General features: G+C 42.8%; 1 protein-coding gene across 1 annotated transcript in view; it reads left to right on the forward strand.

Moving 5' to 3' along the window:
- The window catches only part of Pappa (pappalysin 1), a 237,274-nt gene extending 215,130 nt beyond the window's left edge, over window positions 1-22,144 (forward strand). The window contains exons 21-22 of the mRNA XM_078048072.1: window positions 3,268-3,366; window positions 16,291-22,144. Of these exons, the coding sequence (XP_077904198.1) occupies window positions 3,268-3,366; window positions 16,291-16,398 (207 nt within the window). The 3' untranslated portion in view covers window positions 16,399-22,144. The remainder of the gene's footprint in view (window positions 1-3,267; window positions 3,367-16,290) is intronic.
- The last annotated feature ends 303 nt before the right edge of the window (window positions 22,145-22,447 follow it).

Below are 22,447 nucleotides of genomic sequence, written 5' to 3' on the forward strand. Positions count from 1 at the left end.
TAAGTCTCACAAGACAGTCTGGCTCCACACTTCTTTCTGTGAGGTATGGCAGCTTCTCAGGGCACTTGACATTGCAGTATTGAAGAACTCCCACTCTTTCAAGCTTCAGCCAGGAAATGGCAAAACCCAAACCTTGCAGCTGTTGCTTTCCTCCCTCTCTCTGGATCAGCCCAGCATTTTTGGAAAAAGCAGCTTCAGTTACTTGGGCACCCCTTCTGCTGAGTCGGCAGTCTGGGCAACCAGTGTGACAGCAGAATTCGATCCCTCCTTTGACTCAGCAGTGAGGCCCCAGAGACCCTTACCTGTCAGGCTCGGAGCCCTGACAGTGATGCTTATCACTTTCGCCCTTGCAGGTGCCCCTGATCTTCTCCTTTCCTCCTTGGCTAAGAGTTAATAGTTTGTGTCTTATTAAGGGCTGAAAGTATGCTTAGAAGAGGAATAAATCCGGAGAGCAGGGAGGAATCATCAAGCTTTGAGTGTCTCTTGAGATAGCCAAGATAGAAAAAGTGTTTGGGGGGGAGCGCTGAGCCCCTTCTCCTCTGCTCCTGGTTGTGTTCCATGTTGATCCCTTGCTTGTCCATCAAAGCTTCACCGAGTGCCTATTGTATGCTAGTCACTAGTCTAAGTTCTGGAAATACAATGGTTTTATTCGAATGAAAATAGTAACTATCACCCACCTGTGATATTTTCCTGTCCTTCATCCATCCATTCATCCATCATTTTATTAAGTAAACATTCACTGAACATTTATTTGATAAAAGTTTTGCTCAAATCACCATTTTGCTAGGAAATCTGGGGGACAAAAATGGCTGACTCTTATTCCTTGTAAATAAAATAAACAATTAGAGAAAGACTCACAGTGAATAAAATAGGTAATTAAAGAGAGAATTCTAACATGATATACCGAGACTCTAAACAAAGCAAGGACAAGAAGCTATTGAAGCACAGAGCACCCAGGGGGTGATTTAGGGAAGGCATTTTGGAGGAGCAATATTTGCACTAGATCTTGAAGGACAGGTTGTTTTCCTCATGTAAAATAGCATCAGGAGTAAAACCAGTGACGGGAGAAATTTCTAAGCAGCAGAGACTTTCTCATGCTGTTCCTTGCCTCTAGAAAGTCTCCCTCCTCCACCCCCACCTAATTAACTCCTACTCATCTTTATCATCTCAACTGAAATGTCATCTCCTCAGGGACACCTTTACTGAGCTCCCTGACCAAATCAAATAGCATCGTGTACTTCTCCTTCGTATCTCTTACCAGAGTAGAAACTGGCCAATTACATGTGTGATTATTTGATTAAAGACTTCTTCTTCACTAGAATGTAAGGTCTAGAGGTGAAGGAGATAGAAATGTTCGCTATTATGTCACTTTCCTTAGTGCAATGTGTATAGAGCAGGCATTTGGTAAATAGTGTTGAGTAAAGGATGGATATGTGGATGGATAGTCAGATAGCTGCAGGAAAGGCCACATAGGGAAAGTAGCTAGTAATGAGAATGGAGATTTTTTTTTTTTGCAGGAGCCAAATTAAAAAAGAAAAATAACCACTTTCATATATATATATATATATTTTTTTTTCTTTTTCCTCCTTCTCTTCTCTGGATTACTCATTACCAAGCCAGTTCCTTTCTGGCCCTTCATCAGCCTGTCCATATACTGTATGAGGAAGAATGCAAGGAGCAGAGCCCACATGCAGACCTCCTGAGGCACAGAGGGAAGGATTCAGCCCTTGTCATTTGTTCCCCTCTGTTCTAACATGAATGCAATCGTGTGCTCATCGTAGTAGTCACAGCGGAGTCACAGCTGGGCTCAGCCACGGGCATGCACACTACACACCTGAGCTCAGCCCTTACTTATTCTTAACTCCATCTTGCCAAGATATTTTTTACAACCTAATAATATGTAATGAAAGGGATTCTGGCCTCTTGAGTTAGGGCCCACGCTTTGTGAATGAGAATTTGGAGCAGAGATGCAAAATCCAGGGATGCTACAGGGGATGGACTCCTTATGAGCTTGGTGCTCCCCTGAGCTGTCAAGGTGGGAAGGAGAGACCACGAGATCATAGGTGATATGCTGCAACGTGATGGGCTGAGCTAAGTGATGGCATCTTCTTTCCCATCAGTGAGACACAGAGCATCGGAGAACCATCCCTAGCCACAAAGCTTTCTAGGTGACAGGGGTACAAAGATGAATTGGATATTGCTCATGTTCTTAGGAGCTCAGAGACTTGCATCTGCTATAAAAGCATTAACAGCCACAAAATATGGTGTGCTAAGTGTTGGGATAGGGAACATAGAGGTGGTAGGGAATCAAAGGGACACTTCATCTAAGATGACTCTGGCTTCAGATCAGTCATGATTTGACCCCATCATCTTTTCTTCATCTTTGAAGCATCACAAGATTGAAAAAACACAGAGGAAAAAAAAGAAAAGAAGTAAATCAGTACCATCTCGAATATTCTAGAGTGGTGATTGAATGAAAGGAAGAAGATACGGAGCCAGATTAGATTAAATAACTACTCTTTTTCTGCCAGTGTGATTTTTGACCAAGTCTCTTTCTTACTGTGAGTCTCAGAGTCTCCATCTGTAAAGTGGGAATGGTAATGTCTACCTCACATACTGTTGAAAGAAAGAGAAAAAAAAAAACAACATTTAAAACACGTGGCGTCATGGCTCATTATGGTAGTCACATAACAGAGTCTCTTTATACTTCTCTGTTAGGGAATCCACCCTTAGGCACAGATCATTGTGCCTGATTCCTATGAGTTCTTAACGTTTTACATTTATGATTCCTGAGCTGTTTATAATCAGGTTCCAAATTTATTTGCATATATTTTATTATGAATTAAATATTTAATGACTCACTACCAGGAAAAGTGGGGAAAGTGAGCTCAAGCTTTCTTAATTTCTTCAAGTAAAATGAGCCCTCTGTGTCAGAGAGGAGGCGGTGATCTTTCCTATGGCTTGGTATACTCCACCACACAAGAGTATGTTTCTCTGCAAGACAACACTGCTTTGGAGAAAAACATGGCAGACAACAGTGTTTATCATTAACTCCTACTCATCTTTATTACTACTCCTGTGTAGTAAAAAATATTTAACTATCCAAGGGGGTGTTGGGATTTGAAGACAGATAAGCTTACTGGATGTTTGTAAGATGAGAGACTGAAATGACCATAGAGGCCTCCATGAGACTCTGAGGACAGCCTCCACTCACTCCGGGCTGATCACAAAGCCTTGTTTCCTTCCTGTTTGTCTCCTCCTCTGTAGCCCTTCATGGGAGACAATTACTGTGATGCCATCAACAACCGAGCCTTCTGCAACTATGATGGTGGGGATTGCTGCACCTCCACGGTGAAGACCAAAAAGGTAGGCCAGTGTGGGGTGCTGGGCAGCCTCCTCCTGCACGCCTCTGCAGCTTGCTGGCCAGGGTCACTCCTACGTGCTGGGTGACCCCTTGTCCTGGTTGTGTTAGCGCTCTGTCTTCAAGCTTTGTCTCGTTTTATGTTTTATTCCTTTAGTCTAAAGTTAGGCATTATAATAGCATGTGCTGGGCCCTGGATGACCTTGGCCGATGTGGTCCTGAGAGCTTAGAGTCAGCTATGGAAGCCAATAAATAAGTACTTTGAAAAGGTAATTACATGTGCTATGAGGAACCAGGTGAGGCATTAGACAGGCCCTGCAGAGAAAGCTGTATCTATACCTAAACTTGAAGGGTAAGGAGAAGGGGTAGGGAGGTGGCAAAGAAAGAGTGTTTGGGGATGGTAATTTCTACCTCACATGTACTTTGGAATGCAAAATCCTAGAGAGAGAATTTATGTATTTAGGGAGCAGTGGCTGAAGTCTAGGGGGAGAGAGAAAATGGAAAAAATCCCCAATAAGACACATGACCCTGGAACGTTTTATCACCCATTTTGTTTTCCCACCTGTGGAACTGGGAGTGGAGGAGAGGGGGGATACTGGTCATGATTTTCTTCCTTTGCCATTTGGATGCACACAGGAGCAATTCAGTAAAACTGGAGCATTTGAGTAAGATGCTTATCAAACACTCATGGAAGAGGGGCTGCCTCTGTTTGCCTCCTGTCTATAGCTGGCATCAGAGTTTGAGGATCCAGCCAAGAGCTAAGGGGTGCTAAACTCACCCAACTCAAGTTGAGAAGCATGTGGTGAATGGATTAATGGGAAACTCTTTCTATATTTACACTCATCTTTAAAGTGAGATGAAGGGCTGTGGTTGTGGCACAGTGGTAGAGTGCTTGCCTAGCACATGCGAGGCACTGGGTTCGATCCTCAGCACCACAAAATATAAATGAATAAATAAAGTGAGCCGAAAAGTCCTTCCATCTCAACCATCATTTGCACTCGATCTTCCTGTAAAAGTCAGGCCAAGAATCATAGTCAGTCTTGGCTGAAGTTCTCTCTGTGTTTATCTGCCACAAACTTCTTATTTTATTAGTGGGACGCTGAGGGCCCATGAGGAGGAATGATTTGTGCAATGTGGCAGAGTTGAGTAATAAACCCAGAGCCAGTCTCCTGGCTTCCAGTCCACGTCCCTTTATATGCAACATCCTTCAGAGTTGGTTCCTTCAAGAAAGAATGCTCTGACTGTAACATTCAGGGATGAATAAGGACACACTCAAATGGGGGCACTGTTGCTCGTTGACAGAAAGGATGCTAGGGTTCCCTAGGATCATTCATTCCTGTGTAGCAATGAATTTTAGGATGCTTACCCTTTTCTCCAAGGTTTTGATTGTTTTATAGAATACTGAAGGCATATATTGTTTTGCACAGGAAAATAAAATTTGCTTTCTATTAAAATTTTATTGTCTTTCCTGATTATGAAACAGTATATATTCTATCCTTTGGAAAGTCCAGAAAGAAGAGAACAAAAGAATTTATTTACTGGGGCTGAAGTCATGGCTCACTTGTAGAACGCTTGCCTAACATGTGAGGCACTGGGTTCGAGTCTCAGCACCACATATAAATAAATTAAATAATAAAGGTCCATTGACAAGTAAAAAATATTTTTTAAAAAATGAATCCATTTATTGTCCTAAAGTCCAAAGATAGCCTCTGTTTTCTTTTTATATTTTGTATTTCTTTTGGGTGTATTTTCTGTGTACTTTGTTAAGTTTGAAGATATATGTGTGTATGTATATATCGCTGAATTTATAGATTGGGATCATGTTTTATTTGGTTTTGTTGACTTAGCACAGCAAATCTTATATATAATTATATAATATTAGTGTGAACTTTCTGACGGTACTTTTTCTGTATTATTGTTTATTATATATGATGGTGATTACAGGAATTTATTTGCTTCCACTTTTATTTTTAATTTTTCAGTTATTTCAGTGTTTTACAATTATAAATAATGGCACTCACAAACATCTTTGCACATAAATACTTGTTTCTTTACAATTGATCCTTAGGATTGAAATGACTCAGATAAACGTTGTAAACATTTTTATAGTTCTTGATACCTCTTTCCAAATGAATGTATACCATAGTTATCTCTATTTCATTCTATTGGAGTAGGCTGTTTTTGAAAATGAATGGAAAATGAAGTTTGTTTTACATAGAAGTTTCTATGGAATTAAAGCTATCTTACACTATCAATATGAGAGAACAGCTCTCTCATTCCCTGACTACTGCCACTTATGTACTAAAATATAAAAATAAAATTAAAACTGGGGTTTATTTTAGGTGAGATATCATTAAATATATTTACTCTTTATTACAGAGTGTACAGTAGGGAGACGAAGTCATGAGATTGAAGTGTAGACTCCAAATTTTTATAGTAACTTTGGTTTCAATATGTGTGTGCATATGTGTGTGTGTGTGTGTGTGTGTGTGTGAGTGTGTGAGTGTGTGTGTGTGTATAATTTTTTTTTTTTAAGAAGGCCTGTCTCCATTTGTGACTCTTGAACTGGGGTCAGTTGCAACAACTTCAGGCTCCAGAGTTCTGAGATCAGTACCACCTCTTCTCAAAGGACCCCTCATTATAAATGTGGTTTGAAATTTTTGTCTTAAAAGTTTCTCATCTTCCACTTTAAATATTTTTCCTTTCCACTGGCAAGACAGCAGAAGGAAGATGGCTAGCCTTCCTTCCTCAAGTGAGCTGAATGTCCACTGAGCATCTTTTGCCCAGCTCTGGGTCAGGCTGTGTGCACATGGTAGGAGCCAGGCAGACAGGGCTGCTCCTCTTGGGAGACTTACTGTCCACCAGGGAGCCTGATATCAAGCAACAAGCCATATGACTACGCATTCAGTCCCTTTTGTGGGAGAGGCAATGAAGAAGAAGGGCGGGACTTTAGGGAGAAGACTGTCAAGGACAAAGAAAGCTTCCTAAGGAAGTGACATGTACCTTGGGACCTGAAGGAGTAGGAGATTTTCACGTGAAGGTGAACACAATGTAGGGCAGCAGGGGAGAGCCTGTTAGAGCTGCATGTGAAGTATGTCTTAGATTTAAGGCTCTCTTGTGGCAGAGTCAACTTTGTCCTGGTTATTCCAGTTGCCCAAGGTGTATAGGGCTCCTCAGGTTCAAGATTCTGGACAATTGAGTCCTCAAGAAGAAAGGAATCTCAAAATAACACTTTTCATAATTTAAATTTCCCAGTGTAACTTCTACATACACTCCAACTTCTCAAATGTTTTCTCCTTTTTTCTTGGACCCAGCTAATCCCTGCAGGAGACTGGTTTTGAGGTGATAATAGGCAGAGAAAATCAATAATAACAAATACTATGTGGACTGCCATAGATGTCAGCCACTTCTGGACACTTGGCCTCCATTATCTTCTTTAATCCTTCCACCAACCCTGACCGATCAATATTATTATTTTCACGGTGGACACATTTAGGCTCAGACTACTGATGGGACTTCCCCAAGTAGTGAATGGTGAATACCAAAATTTGAATCCAGTGTGTTTTCCAACTCACAAGTCCTGCTCTTTCTGCTGCATAGGGCTGAGTCTCAGAAGTAGAAAGTACATGTGAATAGGACTTTGTCTCTAGTGCACCTGGGCATGGCCCCTCTAGTCCTGGCTAGAGACGTTTCACCGTGAACCCAGACTGCCAGGGAATTTGGATGTGGGTTCCCTCCCCATGGCAAAGGGTAAAGCAGCTTTTCCCAGAAGCAAAGAAAGGGTGGAGGTAGAAGAGGCTCCTTCCTTGCCAGTCATCCATGTCATCCGGACAGCCCCACAGGAGCTTCCCCTGGGTGTCCACAGGGCAGGAGAAAGTTCTAGTTTCTCTTTCCAGATTTCACATAATAGGAAGACTCGTGGGGGATAAGAAGTACTTCCTTCTCCTTCTTCTGCCCTTACCTGTTGGTCCTGTTTTAACTTCTGCTTGTCCCCTGGGCTCTAACCTTATACCACAGGAAACTCCCTTCCTCTGAGCACCCAGGGTTGCCCTCAGAAACTCACCCACAGGGCAGGTAGACTTCCCGCACACTCCTAAATGACACGCATTTCATTAGTGGAGCAGTGTGTGCTGATTTGCTAGATACGTGTGCACACTGTCTCCTTTAGACTCCGGAACAGTCTGGCATGTTAGAAAAATTGAGACTCAGAGAGGTGGAATCATTTGTACACAGTGACAGAGCGATGTGTGGGATTTCCTAACTCCAAACAAGTCATAATAGCCAGTATTTATTGAAAGCTCACTCCTTGCCGGCAGTGTTAACTGGATTTTCATTTCATTTCATCAGCACAGTAGCTCTGTTGTAGCTGTTGTCCTTTTATCCTTCTTTTATAGATGATGAAACTCTCTTAGAAGAGCTAAGGCCACCCACCCAGTAAAAAATGGAGCTGAGATGCAAATCCAGAGTGTTTAAACCACATGGCCCCAGCCCCTAAGTTGTCTGAACGTCTTGCTGCACTGAGCTTGCATCTTATTTGAGCATCTTGCTTTTCCCCCCTGGTAGGTGAGCTTCTTGAATGACAGACCTCCTGGAACAGAGTGCTGGTAGGAACTCCAGGCCAGGGTCAAGCTCTCAGCACCTTCTCCTAGACTTCCTTCTTGCCAGCTTTCTTCCTAAGTCTCTTCCTGGTCCCCAGGGCTGGAGCCTCCCTGTTACTTGGCCCAGCATGATGTCTGTCGGCTCCTGCCATTCTTCCTGCCCTGTTTGTCTGTGCAGACACCAGCTGTTCTCCATATCCGCCTTGTAGAGCGATCGGGGCCCTGCTGGCAGACAGGAGCAAGGCAGTGCAGGAAACCCCGTCTGGCAGGGGTGTCCAATTTCCCACCCAGACACCTGCCTGCAGTGCAAGGCAGACAGGAACGGGCAGGACTTAGATTCTTAGAATGCCGGTTTATTATTTTCTTGTTGGAGTCTCAAAAACAGCCGATTTTTGTAATGGTTGCTCCAATGACATTTCTTCATACCAAAAACAAAAATCAGTTTGTGATGTTTGCTAAGTAAGCAAATGTTGGTGTTGTGAAGGAGGAAGGGGAAATGTCCTTAACAAAGTCAACTTACCTTTCTAAGGTGTGGTGGCCTGGAACACTTGTTGTGACATGTTGCTGGTGGCTGCTAAAGGACTGATTCCAAAAGATGTCTAGGGTATTGGGGTATAGTCCTAGTCCTGTGATTTTTTTAGCTCTGTGACTGTGAAAAGACCCAAGTCGCCTTGGGTTCTTATAACATTTGAATTAAATTCGTGGTTAAGGATTCTTTATATGGTTTTTGGGTGAGGTGATCAGTGAGGGAGGAATTGAAGGCTACTTGGAACTGAGACTACAGAGAAGAAAAAATAATCCCTACAGCACATCTCAGCACAGAATGGTACACCCAGTTGATCACGTAAACTGTAAGACTGCTATGCTAACTTGCCAAATCTGGGAACCCCACCTAAGTGAGAACATGATTTATTAGGAGGAGACAATATATCCAATGTCTAGCATACTGGCCTAAGGAGCCTAGTGATTCTGTCAGATGTGGGAAGATGATCCAGATCATTAGATGGAGAGCAGCCTCCCTAGCTGTGTGCACCATGGCCCACATTGACAAAGGGCTAGAGGTGGAAATGCACAATGATCTCTGTTTTTGATCCAACAGCCAGAATAGTCCTTCTAAATCAAATCAGATCATATCACACCCCTGTGCAGAGCCATGCAGGGCCTCCCCACTCAGAAAGACACCAGTCCTGCCCACCCCATGACCTCTCTGCCCTCATACCACATTGCTCAACTCCAGTGCTCTGAATGCTGCTGCCCCTGGCACCGTCAGGCACCCCTCTACCCTGCAGTCTCTGTCACTGGCTAGTCTCTTGGCTGAGAATACTCTCTCCATTTATGACTCACTTCCTCACCTCCTCTAAATCTTTGCTTAAGTGTTATGTTCTCAATGAGCCCCACCCTGACCACACACCCCACAGCACGACCCTAGCATCTCCACACCTATGTGTCCTGGGTTCTACTTTTTTCTTCTTTCCCTTACACCATGTTGATGATGTAGTGATGATAGGGGTGGTGATGGTGTCGATAATGTCAAGGTTGATAATAACTTTTTGAGACAAAGAGTTAGATTCCTTCATAGGACCAAGCTAATATATATATATATATATATATATATATATATATATATATATATATATTATCTATGATAAGACAATTCCTATCCCTATTATTGCTAGAATGAAATTTTCATGAGGACAAGAAAGAACATCTCTTTTGCTCACTGAGGTATTCCAAGTTTCGGAGTGCGTCACTATTTCTTGTCCCGTAGGTAGGTGATCAGTGCCCATAAATAAACCCATGTTGAGTGAGGTGAAGTGAGACAGTCCCTGATCTGTGCTCAATGCTGTGTAGGTTGTGGTCTGGTCTCAGCTATGCTGAGTTTACATTGTGGCTGAGCAGCTGTACATTTAGAGTGTAGTAAGTGCTAATGGAAGATAAGCAGGTCGACAAAGCAACACCAAAGTAAGACATGACCTGTCTAAAATGGTGTCCAAGTGAAGAGAGTAGGGGAGGAGTAAAGAAGGGGTGCAAGGAAAAAGAATGTTTCTAGCAAAGGGCATAGTACCCAAGCCCAGGTATCAGCCCCAAGAATATTAGCCCCAAGAATGACTAGAGCATGGGACACAGGGGAAGGGGTAAGAGATGAGCCTTGAAGAGCAATCAAGGGTTTTTATACTTTAACTAGGGAGTCTGCACTTTCTCCAAAAGACAATAGGGACATTCACAGAGTATTTCACTAAGCACAGAATCAGTCTAGGGGATCCCAGAAGATTTCCTGGGAAAGAAAGTAGATTTACCCAGGTAACAGGAAGTGGAAGGTAACAGGCAGATAGTTCAGAGAACTAGACTAACTCCTCCCTGTACAACAATTACTGACTTTAGAAGTGCTATGGTTCCATCCCTTTTAGAGTACAGCTCTATATAACTTTTATGTGTATGAAGGAGACATCCATCGTTAGCTTTATCCTGTGAAAGAATCTACCCTGTTGTCTTGAAAAAGTTATCATCACCATCACCGTTATCAACATAACCGATACTACCACCACTATCATCACATCACCACCATTCCCAACACCCTCACCATCACCATGACTTCCACCACCACCACCACCATTACCACCACCATCATTGCATTTGTTGGATATATATTTTATGGCATACACTGTACTGAGTGCTTTCGGTGAATTTTATACTTCTTTGCAGAACAACTCTACATGATAGAACTGTTATTACCTCCATTTCAATGACAGAGAAACTAGAGCCTAACAAGGGAAGTAACTTATATGGTAGCATATACTAAGTCAACAAAAAGGCAAGGACTCAAACCTGTCTTCATCTCACGGAGGCCGCTTTTCTCATCTTTACCCATGTGTTGCTCCACTTTATCCTCCATTCATCCACATGAACAGTTTTCCCACAGGCAGGCAAGCCACTGGACTCGCCCATTGCACCATGCCCTAAGCCAGGCACCATATCCAACCTACCCCCAAGAACCTCACAGACAGTCCTCACCTTCACATCATGCCTTTGTCTACTTGGCCTCATTAAGACTTTCCATGTATGTTGTGGAGGGCCTGAGATGCAGGCAGGTGAGGTGATTTACCCAAGGTGCCACAGCCAGCTGGTGGCAGAACCAAAGCTCTCCAACCATCAGCACACGATGCCTCTTGTTTCCCAGAATGCACACGCCATTCTCTGCTTGGTACCTCCCTGTTGCATCTGAGTCAGAATCTAGCCCCTGCCTGTCTCCAAGTCCCAGACAAGACCTGCAGTCAGCTTTGTGGTGCATTTGCCTGAGCTGCATTCCTGAACCACTCACACACACGCAGGGAGGTGTGAACCTGGACAACTCACCCCAAGGGAGAAACCCATGTGCCATCTCTAGCCCAGAGGAAAACAGGACAGACTCTGACTTTGAGTCACTGACCCAGGCTTGTTAACAGAGCCCAGAGTGGGTGGCCAAGCCATTTATGGGACAGCCTGGCCACATAGTGCTGGGAATCTCCAAATGTAAACTAGTCACAGTGGAGTTCAGGCTCTGTGTGGTAAGTTATTGTGGGAGGCCATCCGGAGGACTAGTTGGGAAGCTGTTTGGGGAGTCAGAGAATCTGGGAATCAGGCTCTAATCTCTGACTTTAGCCGGATGTGATGCTTCTTCTTTTGCCTCGTTTTTTTCTCTGTGGAGAGAAGATCCTGGCTGCTGCTCTTCCTGCTTCTTGGGGGATGGTACAGAGGAGTGATTACACACATGGAGGCAGATCCTGGGCCACCTGCCAGCCCGTCGACTCACCTTTTTGCATCTTGGTTTCCTCTAAGATGTCAAATGAGGACAGTGAGGATAGTGGCCTTATTGGGGTTGCTGGGAAGGGTGAGAGAGATGATGCACATTGAGCTTAGCCCAGTGCCAGGCACATCATCAGGGAGAAAGGCTGTGGGCCATTTAGACAGAAACAGCAGCCAACCCTGCCAGGTGGTGAGGAAAATGTCCTCTTTTTACTCTCACGTGCTGAAAAGTTGGGATATTGAAATGGGGTTTAGAATCCTGCACCATCAACTTACCGACTGGTGCTGAGACTCGAGGCAAGTTGGAAGAACATTCTGAAGCCCCCAGATTCCATGTGTTGCTAATCGTGAGATTGTGCCATCAATGAGCTGGCATGCAGAAATCATTTGGCCTGCGGAAAGCCCTGGCATTTGCTAGTTTGTTTGCTCAGTTGTGTTTGCTGCTTGACCTGCACAAACAGGCTTCCTGCAGTCTCTTTCTGACCAACCTAGGAATACCAGGACGCCTCCACCCTTCTCCTTGAAACCTCAGACCCTTGATTAGTGACCAACCTTGTGACAAAGGAGACCAAGCCAGACTGTGAACAAGCAAGGGGAAGGAACCAGGCACTGCGCGTTTCCTCCACATGGGACACTCTGAGAGCTGGAGGTGACATGATTTCAATGACTTCTTAACAGAACATGTGGAGATCTTGATGAGGACCTCTGACTTACAGATGGGGAGACTGAGGTGTACAGGGTGCCAGGGACTAGTGAAAGTCACACCGTCCCTACGTGGAGCCTACAAATGAATTCCAAACTTTGCTTAGTAAATACAGCTCCACTTAAAGCATGTGGTATAGACAAGGAGACTCTGGATCTGCATTCGGAGGCCAAATCCTTTAGATTTTATCATATTCTATATTGGGTTTCCCTCTCTGAGTCATGTTTCTTTGGGAAAAGGCTAAAACTTCCTGGGCTAATGGGCAAAGGGAAGAGAAAGTTGGCACCACTCCAGTACAGCCAGATGACCAGAGCAGCCCGAGGAACGCAATGGCAGCGAGGCCTTGCCCGCCACGGATTTAGAAGAAGCTAATAGAACTGGGAAAGGCAGAAACAGGAGCAGACAAGACAGAGTTTGCAGGAAAAGTCCGTATTTTTAATTCCTTTCTGGCCTGGGATTGGCCTTCTACCTTTCTCAAACTGAGAAGGATTTTTAGCCAGTTGGAAAGTTAGAAGCACCGAAGTAAATTCTCGTTATACACATAGGGAAACTGAAGCCCAGAGAAGAGAAATAACTTATACTGAGTTCCACAGCAAGTGAGTACCAGAACAGAGCCTCCCTAACTAGTATTTTGTCTGAATGTTTGTGCATTCATTTGATCTTACCTCAGTGGGTCCACTGAATGAAATTATATGGTAGATTGACTTCTACAGTAGCCCTGGCCCCTGTCCAGTCTGAGCTGGCACACAGTGAAGAAGTCACTTAGTACAAGAACAGTGTAAAGATAGGGTGTGAAGATTTAGTATGAAGGCCGTGGTGCCATCTTTGGCCAGATCAGTGAGATGTTCGAGATAAAAGAAATAAGGAGCCGGTCATGGCAGAAGAGTGCAAATGGCTACAGACTTCAAAGTAAGAAAACATTGGGAGTATTTGAGAAACCTATTAATAAATAATAAAGCCCAGGGAGTGAGGGGGGAAAAGAACTGGGTGAGGTGTGAAAATTGTGTAGAGATCAGTTGACACAAGGCCTTGCACTTGTGGTAAAGACTTTGTGTTTTATTGTAAGAGGCAGAAATTATTGAACCTGTGCCTGTGTGAGATGCAGATGTGATGATGTCCCTAATGGGTATTGCAGCTCAATAGGGAAGAGATTCAGGGAAGACATTAGAAGTAACTGGATCATTCTAATGGTAGAATGTGAGCAAGGGCAAGAGAAGGGGATGGAAAAAGGTATGGGTGAGTTGAGGACAAAGACATTGTCCACATGGTGGAGGTGCGAGATGAAAGAGGGACAGTAGGCATAGATGATAGTGAAATATGAGTTGTGAGAAATTTGATTCTGCACTAATGGATCTGGAGTTGAGCATCTTCCTATGTGTTGGGCCCTGTGCTGGGGCATTTGCATGTTTCTTCTTGTTTTATCCTCACTACTATATGACATATGGTACTTTTTTAAAAAATCACCCTTTTATAAATGTAGAAATTCAGTCATGGCAGTGAAGGAATTCTCCCAAAATCGCTCAGCTAGTGTGAGGTAAATGGATTTCAGTTCAGGCCTTTGGGCCGCTAGGGTGGTACTCTCCATATGCTAAGCTCAGTCATTGGAATTTGAGGTGACCCTGCCCTTGGTTTCCCCACTTGGACATGGAGAGTTTTCTCTGTCTCTCCCAGCTCTGATATTTCTTGTGCTCTTCTTGAAAGTTAAGAGGTTGTGGGGAAATGATTCTAGAAGTTGTGGAAGAACATTCTAGATTCTAGATGGGGGTACTCTAGATTAATTCCACAAGTTATGGAAGTAGGAAGGTCAATCTCCTGAATGGGGAATTGTGAGAAAAGAGAATCAAGCACATATTACTTTAAATTAAAAAGAGAAGCAAAGAGATGGCTCTGACATAAGTACAAAGAAAGAAGGGAGGGAGAAAGAAATGAAAATCCATTCACTCTGTGGCTTAGGCTCTGAGAAAACAAGAACGAATAAGACTTGGTCCCTGCCACAGTAGCCAAAAAGTCTGTGGGAGGATAGATCTGAGAGAGAGAAGGAGAGAGAGAGAGAGAGAGAGAGAGAGAGAGAGAGAGAGAGAGAGAGAGAGAGAGAGAAAGAGATTGTATATAAATGTATATTTGTGTACATTACACATACGTATATTTGAGTGCTTGGCATATGTTAAGTGCTATATTAAGTGTGTTTTGTGCATTATTTTGCTTATCCCTCATCACGTTGTCGGAGGTATGTGTGTATACCTTCATTATTCCTGTCTAATGAATGCATTTACTGAGCCTCAGAGAATCATCCCATGCCCAAGGTCACAACTTTATAGACGAGAATGCCATGCTGCCGATCTAAATCTTACTGATGTTCAGCCGGACGTTTCAAATTATTGCAAAAGTTTTAGGATGGAGAGAGGTTGGGAGCCAAGAGGATGTGGAGGGAAGGAAGAATGAGAGAGAATCAGGAAGGGCAAAGAGAAAGATTTACAAAAAAAAAAGAGCTGGCTATAGAGAACGAGCCCATAAGAAAGAACACTGAGAACGAGGGAGGGAAACAAAGATGCTCTCAGAGACTGTGAGCACTTGGAGACCCTGCCCAGGCAGGAGGCGAATGAGGTCATTAAATCCATCTGCGCAGATGGGGACCCTCTGGGGAAAGTTATAAGCAAATGTTATGATGCAATGAGGTGAAATCGACTTGCGTTAGTTCAGGCTGAGACTCCAGCAGGGACTGCACTGCTCGCTTTGGAAAGATGGATCGTGTGCTGGATGGGAAGACACTGTCTCTGTTGGGCTCTTCCTTTCAGTTTCTAGGAAGGCAAGTCGGCCCAAGGTCACAGAGCACATAAAGGATGGACTTGGAACCAGAACAGGGGCCTTTCACTTTTTCTCATGCTAAACCCTGCTTCAGAGGTCCTTAAAATAAATTTTGTTCAAAACCCACATGTGAATTATTTCCTGTTCAGGATTTCAGCCTAGGCCCAGAATACCAATATGAGCATTAGGCATTAGTGATGCTTTCTTCATTTTCTTTCTTTCTTTTTTTTTTTTTTTAACCACAGATTACCACTTTACCACTAAGCCATATCCCCAGCCCATTTTTAAGTTTTTTATTTTGAGACAGGGTCTCAATAAATTGCTCGAGGTCTCACCAAGTTGCTGAGGCTGGCTTGCAATTTGCAATCCTCCTGCCTCAGCCTCCTGAACTGCTGGAATTACAGGTGTGTGTCACTGTACCGGCTAATTATGTTTTCTTAAACTACAGTTCCACACCCTTTATTTCCCTTGATCATCAAGAGTTCTACATATTAGGTATCCCACTGTACAACTATATTAAACAATGTTGGGATAATGCATTAGTGTATTACAATTTTTCCAACATAATTTTACTCAGCCCTTTTAGTTGACAGTGGATCTTACATCTCAACTCTGAATATAGTAACCTGACACTCAGAGAGAAGTAGCTTATCTTTCTTTAAGTAACAGATCTCTTATCACTTTGGGCAAATGCCCGTCCCTTTCTCAGCCTCAGTTTCTTCATCAATGAAAGGGTGATTTTTTTTTTGTTGGAGTTTTTCTTAGAGAATTATAAAAGCAAATTAGTATTTTCTTGTCTGCAAAGTGTTCAGCACATAGCCTGTTACAAGGAGTACCTCTGCAAAGGGGACCTGCTATGATAATGACCATGGTGCTACTGATAAAAGTTATTGCAGTGCTAGCAAGAAGCTGAACCATGTCCAGATTTTGAATCTTCTCCTCAAATTCTGTGATGGTCCTCCTGCCCTGAGCTGCCTCTCTGATAATTACTACATTAGACTTAACCACCTAACTCACTCCCTTTCTGTTTCCCTCTGCAGGTCACCCCTTTCCCTATGTCCTGTGACCTACAAGGTGACTGTGCTTGTCGGGACCCTGAGGCCCAAGAACACAGCCGGAAAGATCTTCGGGGATACAGTCACGGCTAAGGAAGGACAAGAGTTTTCAAAGAATTCCCAACGCCAAGACCTACATCCCTTTGGTATTGATTTCACAGTCCGCTGCTCAATGGAATGGCCTCTCCACACCAGGGATCCTTAGCACCCAACCGGTCTGCCTTTAATTTCACCCAGGAAGGACTCAGAGTGGGGCAAATGAACCAAGTCTCGCCATGTTGAATGATGGAATGGAATCCCATCCCAAAATCTGAGATGGATGGCATATGCAGTGTGCAGTCCCAGAGCCTCCTAAAATTCTAACCATTTGTCATATGACCACAGCAAAAAACATGTTCTGTATCTAGGAGTATGCATATCTGTGGTTAGAACACATGCATGCATACACACCCATACAAACATCTGTGTGAGGACAGCTCTGGAGACTGAGCAGAAAGAGACTGGAACAAACTCAATCTTTCCTTTCCCAAGCTCCTAGTCAACACTATCCTTGGGAGAAAGAGAGTTACAGAAACTGCTAAGACCAAGTACTGAGATGCCAAGATTGCTCACATCCCAGGGCTCAGAATATGTACGGCATGCACAATTGTGCAGTCCTTTGGGATTAGAAGTGAAATGATCCGTGATCACCCACCTTCTAGGGAACTAGGGCCTAGGAAAAGGTAAAGATTCCAAGGTATGCAAAGCCCCCCACCCAATTATTCTGCTGCCATGGGGATTTTACCCCAACTCAAGGGTTCAAGGCCAAGCTGGAAATGGCTTAGGACTGCAAAGTCAAGGTATTATACCATCCCCCTGCTTGAGGCTTGAGGTCATAAGATCCCTCCACATCCCACCAGTTTCCCAGATCTTGCCTTGGGACCACATTTGCTGCTACTTTTCCTGCTGCTCTATCTTATACATTAAGTACCCCAAGATGGTAGAACTAGGTTAGGAAAAACCCCACACAACCAAGCAGTCTGCCTTAAAAATGACCCATATTTCCCACAGTTCCTCACTTAGCCCTTCTACAAAAGAAAAAAAAAACCCTCATGGGCCCACATGGTGAGAAGTTAAGAACCCGATGGGTGAGTCTCTTATCCTGGAAGGGAATTGAGGGACCTCAAATGCTGGAGCCCTTCCTGAGAGTCCAGAACGTCTAAGCCAGTGTTAGATTTTGTAATCAAGTGGAACAGTGTTAAGCTTCTGGGATGTCGGAGCCTTCCAGAGACTAGGAATTGACAGGACTGATGGATTCTTATGTGTCTCCTGGTCTTCCTAGCCCTCCAGGCCCGAGTCGGCATTGATTCTGAGACCCTGACTCTTGTTCTGAGTAGTTAGAATTCTGGAACAGAGAATCCCCTTGGATGTGATCAGTGGGGCTGAGTTCTACAGGGAAAACAGAGGGAAGCCCAAAAGATCACAGCCTTGGTAACCAATACGGTCATCAGGTTTTCCATATAATTTTCCAGCCACCAGGACTCCTTTCCACACCTGTGAATGGACAACCCCTCCCTCTCTTCCATGTTCAGCTTCCAAAAGTCAAGAGGAAATCAGCCAATGGAACATGGAAGTCTCCACCTCCATTAGGGCCTCTTTACCTCTTTCTAGTCAGTTGCCTGTCCGTGCCCTTTGAATTAATATGGGAAGACATTCATTATTACAGGATGAAATGGAGACAGTTGTTAAACCTGACATATTTTTTGAAACCTGGAGCTGGGACGTAAGGAGATGGGAGGGTTTAAACTAATTATATCCATAGAGATTACTGTAAATCAAGTGATCTCCAGTCTAGTGAAGACAACCAACAAAAGCAAAGTCTAGGACAGAAATGGAAAACGCCAGGCACATGTGCAGCCCCTCCTAATTCCTGCTTCCAAGGCAGGCTTTATTAATCCATCATGTCCCCTTTTCCTATTGGGACCAAAAATAACTTCAGAAATAATCTTATTACTCCCAACAGCCATTACCTGTTGATTAAGAACACTTGAAAAGGCATCTATTGGCCATCTGTAGTCTGTTATATTAAGAAACATATCTGGTGCCTTTTGCACAGGTGCCCACAGATGCAGTGTTGAGTTTATTACAAACTCTGAGATTAAGTTCCAGAATGGGGAGGCTACCACCACTGTGCAGGCCAGGCTCAAATCCTTTATATTTCCTCCTTTAAAAACATATCACATTTATATTGAGGGATTTTTTAAATTACCAGTGCCGATCCTTAGCAAAAAAAAAAAAAAATGGTAATAATAATAATAAGAAGAAGAGTGCTAGAAGAATTGACCTTACTTTCTAACCTTCTTCATATTGTAGAACTCTTGAGAACTCTTAGGGCCCCTCTCTTGCCCTAGCTGAGTTAGCAAACTGAAGTGTTAGTTTAGAAGGTGCGAGCTAAGAAAGGTAATAGGGCCAGACCTTTCAGAGACTAAATTATACCCATAAATAATAGAAAAAGCTCTGAAACCCAAAACTGGCATTACTAATGATAGGATTGCAGGAACCGTGGAGAAATCTCACCAACTCCCCTTATGTCAATCCTAATACCATGTCCGCCTTCATTCTCATCGTCCTCTATCCTATCCCTATATTCTCCACCTGAGCAAAGATTCCCAGAGGCTGGCTTTCATCTTCAGATCCTCATATTCCATGGAGTCCTCTGGGTAAAGACCCACCCAGACTCTTCCTCACTGTCATTCAAACTTGTTATTTGTAGAGGATATTAGGCAGAAGAGGCTGCTTGATTGGTGGCCAGCCCCGGGCTCACAAACAATGTGTAATTAATAGACTTTTCTCTAGACTTACTGGAAGCATCAGTTCTATCCATGCAATGCAATGCACTGATGCCCAGTTCCATTTTCTCCTTGGGAATAAACTCCTTGTCACCTCCCTTCAGTTATCTGCTTGGGACAATGGAGTACTCAAGAGGAGGTGTCTCTGAAGCACTGCTATATATCCACAGTCCAGGGGCCCTAAGATGCTTAGGAGCTCTGCATCTGAAGAAGTATTAGCCTGTTAGCAGCAAGAAAGAAAAGAAGAGGGGGACAATTCTCTAAGCCTGTCCTGGGAAGTCTTTCTAAACCACAACCTTAACTGTCTGTTCAGAGGATTTGCATTACCCCCAAATTCTGTGCCAACGATCTTGCAGGCAATCCAGTCCTTGGTCAGTCAGTTTGGGTTGGCAAATGGGGTGTAAAGGAAGAGAGAGACTAAGATCAATAGCAGGCCTTTGGAGATGGAGGGTATCAGCTGCTACTTTTGGCTTCGGCACATTGGGTCACTGCCTAGATAATTCTCTTGGTCTTATTCCCATCTTGGCCAATGGTTAAATGCTATTTGTTGAAAATAATTCTTTGAGACAGATTTCAGCTACCTCCCTTCCAGGTTTGATTTAACTTGGTTGTAACTGTCAATTTGTTATAGGTCTTACCTGTGTTTAAAAAGAAAAAAAAAAAAAGAAAGTGAGTAAGAGAAAGAAAGAAAGGGTGAAAAGGAAGGAAGGAAACCATAAAGTCAACAGTTTTGAGGTTTTGTGTTTTTTGTTTTGTTTTGTTTTCTCTGGAGCTACTTCAAGTGAGAAAATATATAGAAGGAATTGATGGCGACAGAGCTGTACAGATAGAAATAAATAGAGAACAATTACATTAAAAGGAAATAAAAATGCATGATTCACAACTAAGAATAAAACCCTATTTTTATGTTTCCTAAAGAAAATTGTTTATTCTACAGACCAAGTAGTTAGACCCAGCATAAAGATTTCCGTAGAAAACAGAGAGTGGGGTTTTATAACACTGTTATTTTCTGTACATTGTGGTAGGTCCAGTTAATATGGCATTTCCCCCTTGGTGGTGTTGTTGTTGTTGGGGGGTGCTTCTTGCAGTTGTTGGGTGCAGTTGGGATAGCAGGGCATGGGGAGGGCTTTTATTGATTTTACCCAATGTTAAGGAGAGGTACCACGTTGCTCTGCTTTTCCTGCTATGAGGTGTTTACATCCACCAGTGTAGCACAGGGTTTTATATAGACTGCACTCAGGAGCACACCGCAGAGGCCCATTTCCTAAACAGCTGCTACGTGACCAGACAGGTAATTCCAATGTGCTTTGAGCCACAAAACAAACCGAGAAAACAACAAACACAAAAGGTAAACAGCAGACGAATCAAAAGCCTCTGTGTAATTTTCTTCAAATTTTGCCAAATTGCTACCAGTCATTTGCTTTTGATGAGCAATATACTCACAGCCAAGAGAGCAGTGAGGTCCCCACCACAGGGACCTCGAATTCTCGACTCCAGGTAGCAGTTTGTTCAGTGATCTTGAACAAGTGATCCAATTGCCTCTACGTTTTCCTCAGTTTCTCTAGCTGCAAAATGGGGATACTACTACTTACCTACCTCACAGTGGGAGGGCAGAGGATTGTGAGGCCCTGAGGTTTGAAATGGGCTGTGGCCATCTGTGAGGACCAAGTTCTGCCATGAAGTCCATGGTTATTTTTTCAACGCAGGGGTCCATTGGCCTTTGAAGGAAGATAGGGAGTCCTGTTGCTATTCCAAAGCATAAAGCTAGAGCCCCTGGATTACTGCCCCCCTTAAGAGAGAGACTTGGATTGAGGAATACTTCACTTTTTAGCTCAGCCCCCTCCCCCGCCCCCTTATTCTGGCCTTGACTGGTTCCATGATTTGATTACAGGCCAGTGACTTCCTACAGAGTAAAAGTCAGTTTACTGTTGTCTATTGAAGACTTATGGGCCATTTCCACCTTAGAGAGAGGAAGGGAGTCTCTAAGGTCTCCTCCTGCACAGACTCCTTACTTCTCACACTTCAGCTTCCACATCGAGTGTTCCACGAAAAAAAGAGACGGCATTCTGCGTGCAAACCCGTCAGGCTTCTTAAACTACACACCAGCAGTCAGTGAGGGGAACTTCCAACAATTACTGAGTTGCTTTCTTGGGTCTCTATAATCAATAACCCGTCTGCAGATATCTATCTATATAAAGATATTATATATAAATATAAATTTACATATATATGCACATGTATATATAGTTGTACATATATGTGTGTATATATATACTTAAATGTAATATTTACAAAATAAAACTGTGATCTCGTCTAGAGAAAATGTATTCATATTACAAACTGCTCTTCCATATTTATGTATCATATTATGCCTTTTTATTATTGTTATAATTATTATGGGTATTTCTAATTATTATGATGTTGAAATTTGGCACCTTCTGGAAGCTACCAAAAAATGACTCCATTGAAGTGCTTAAAATCTGTTCTCATGAGAATTCTACTGGCCTACTGTAAAAAAAAAAAAAAAAAAAAATGAAAGAAAGAAAAAAAAAAAAAGAAAGAATCTAAACACCAAAAACTAAACACAATTCCAATCCTTTTTCTGTACCTCACGCGCATAAATTTGCTGCTCCTATTTTGGGTTTTATTTTTTTTCCTGTTTATGTGTTTTTATGGATCTAAGTTAAGTCTTTCAGCAATATAAAAATGTAAATAGTAAACTTTATTTATTAAGAATGTCATCTTTTTTAATTTATATTTACACAATTGTTCATCTAATTTATTTTTTCTATACGGTTTTAAATACTCAGACATATTTTGCTGTTCATGATATTTTTTATCCTATTCTCATGAATTTGTTTTTCCATACCGTTTTCTCTGGTCTCAATTACAGGTTGGATCTCACAAAAAATAATAATAATAATGTCAAAGACAGAAATATTTTGCCACTGTTGATTACTATACTTTAAAGTTCTATATTATGAAAATATATAATAGCTTGTATGCTTCAATGTGTGGTTGTGTGTTTTTTCTTTTCCTTGTTTTTATTTATTTATTTTTATGGTGCTAAGGATCGAACCCAGTGCCTCACCCGTGCTAGGTGAGTGCTCTACCACTGAGCCACAATCTTAACCCTAAGGTTGTGTGGTTTTTGTTTTGGAATTTTAAATGACTGTCATTCACACTCACATGTGCCTGTGCACACACACAAACTAATATGGGGGGAAAATCCTAGTGCCTAGAATTAGAAAATCAATGATAGCATGAAGCTGAATCTAACATACATCCCAATCTTCCACTTAATTCCTGAAAAA

The sequence above is a fragment of the Ictidomys tridecemlineatus genome, chromosome 4, assembly GCF_052094955.1.
Source record: "Ictidomys tridecemlineatus isolate mIctTri1 chromosome 4, mIctTri1.hap1, whole genome shotgun sequence".
NCBI lineage: Eukaryota > Metazoa > Chordata > Mammalia > Rodentia > Sciuridae > Ictidomys > Ictidomys tridecemlineatus.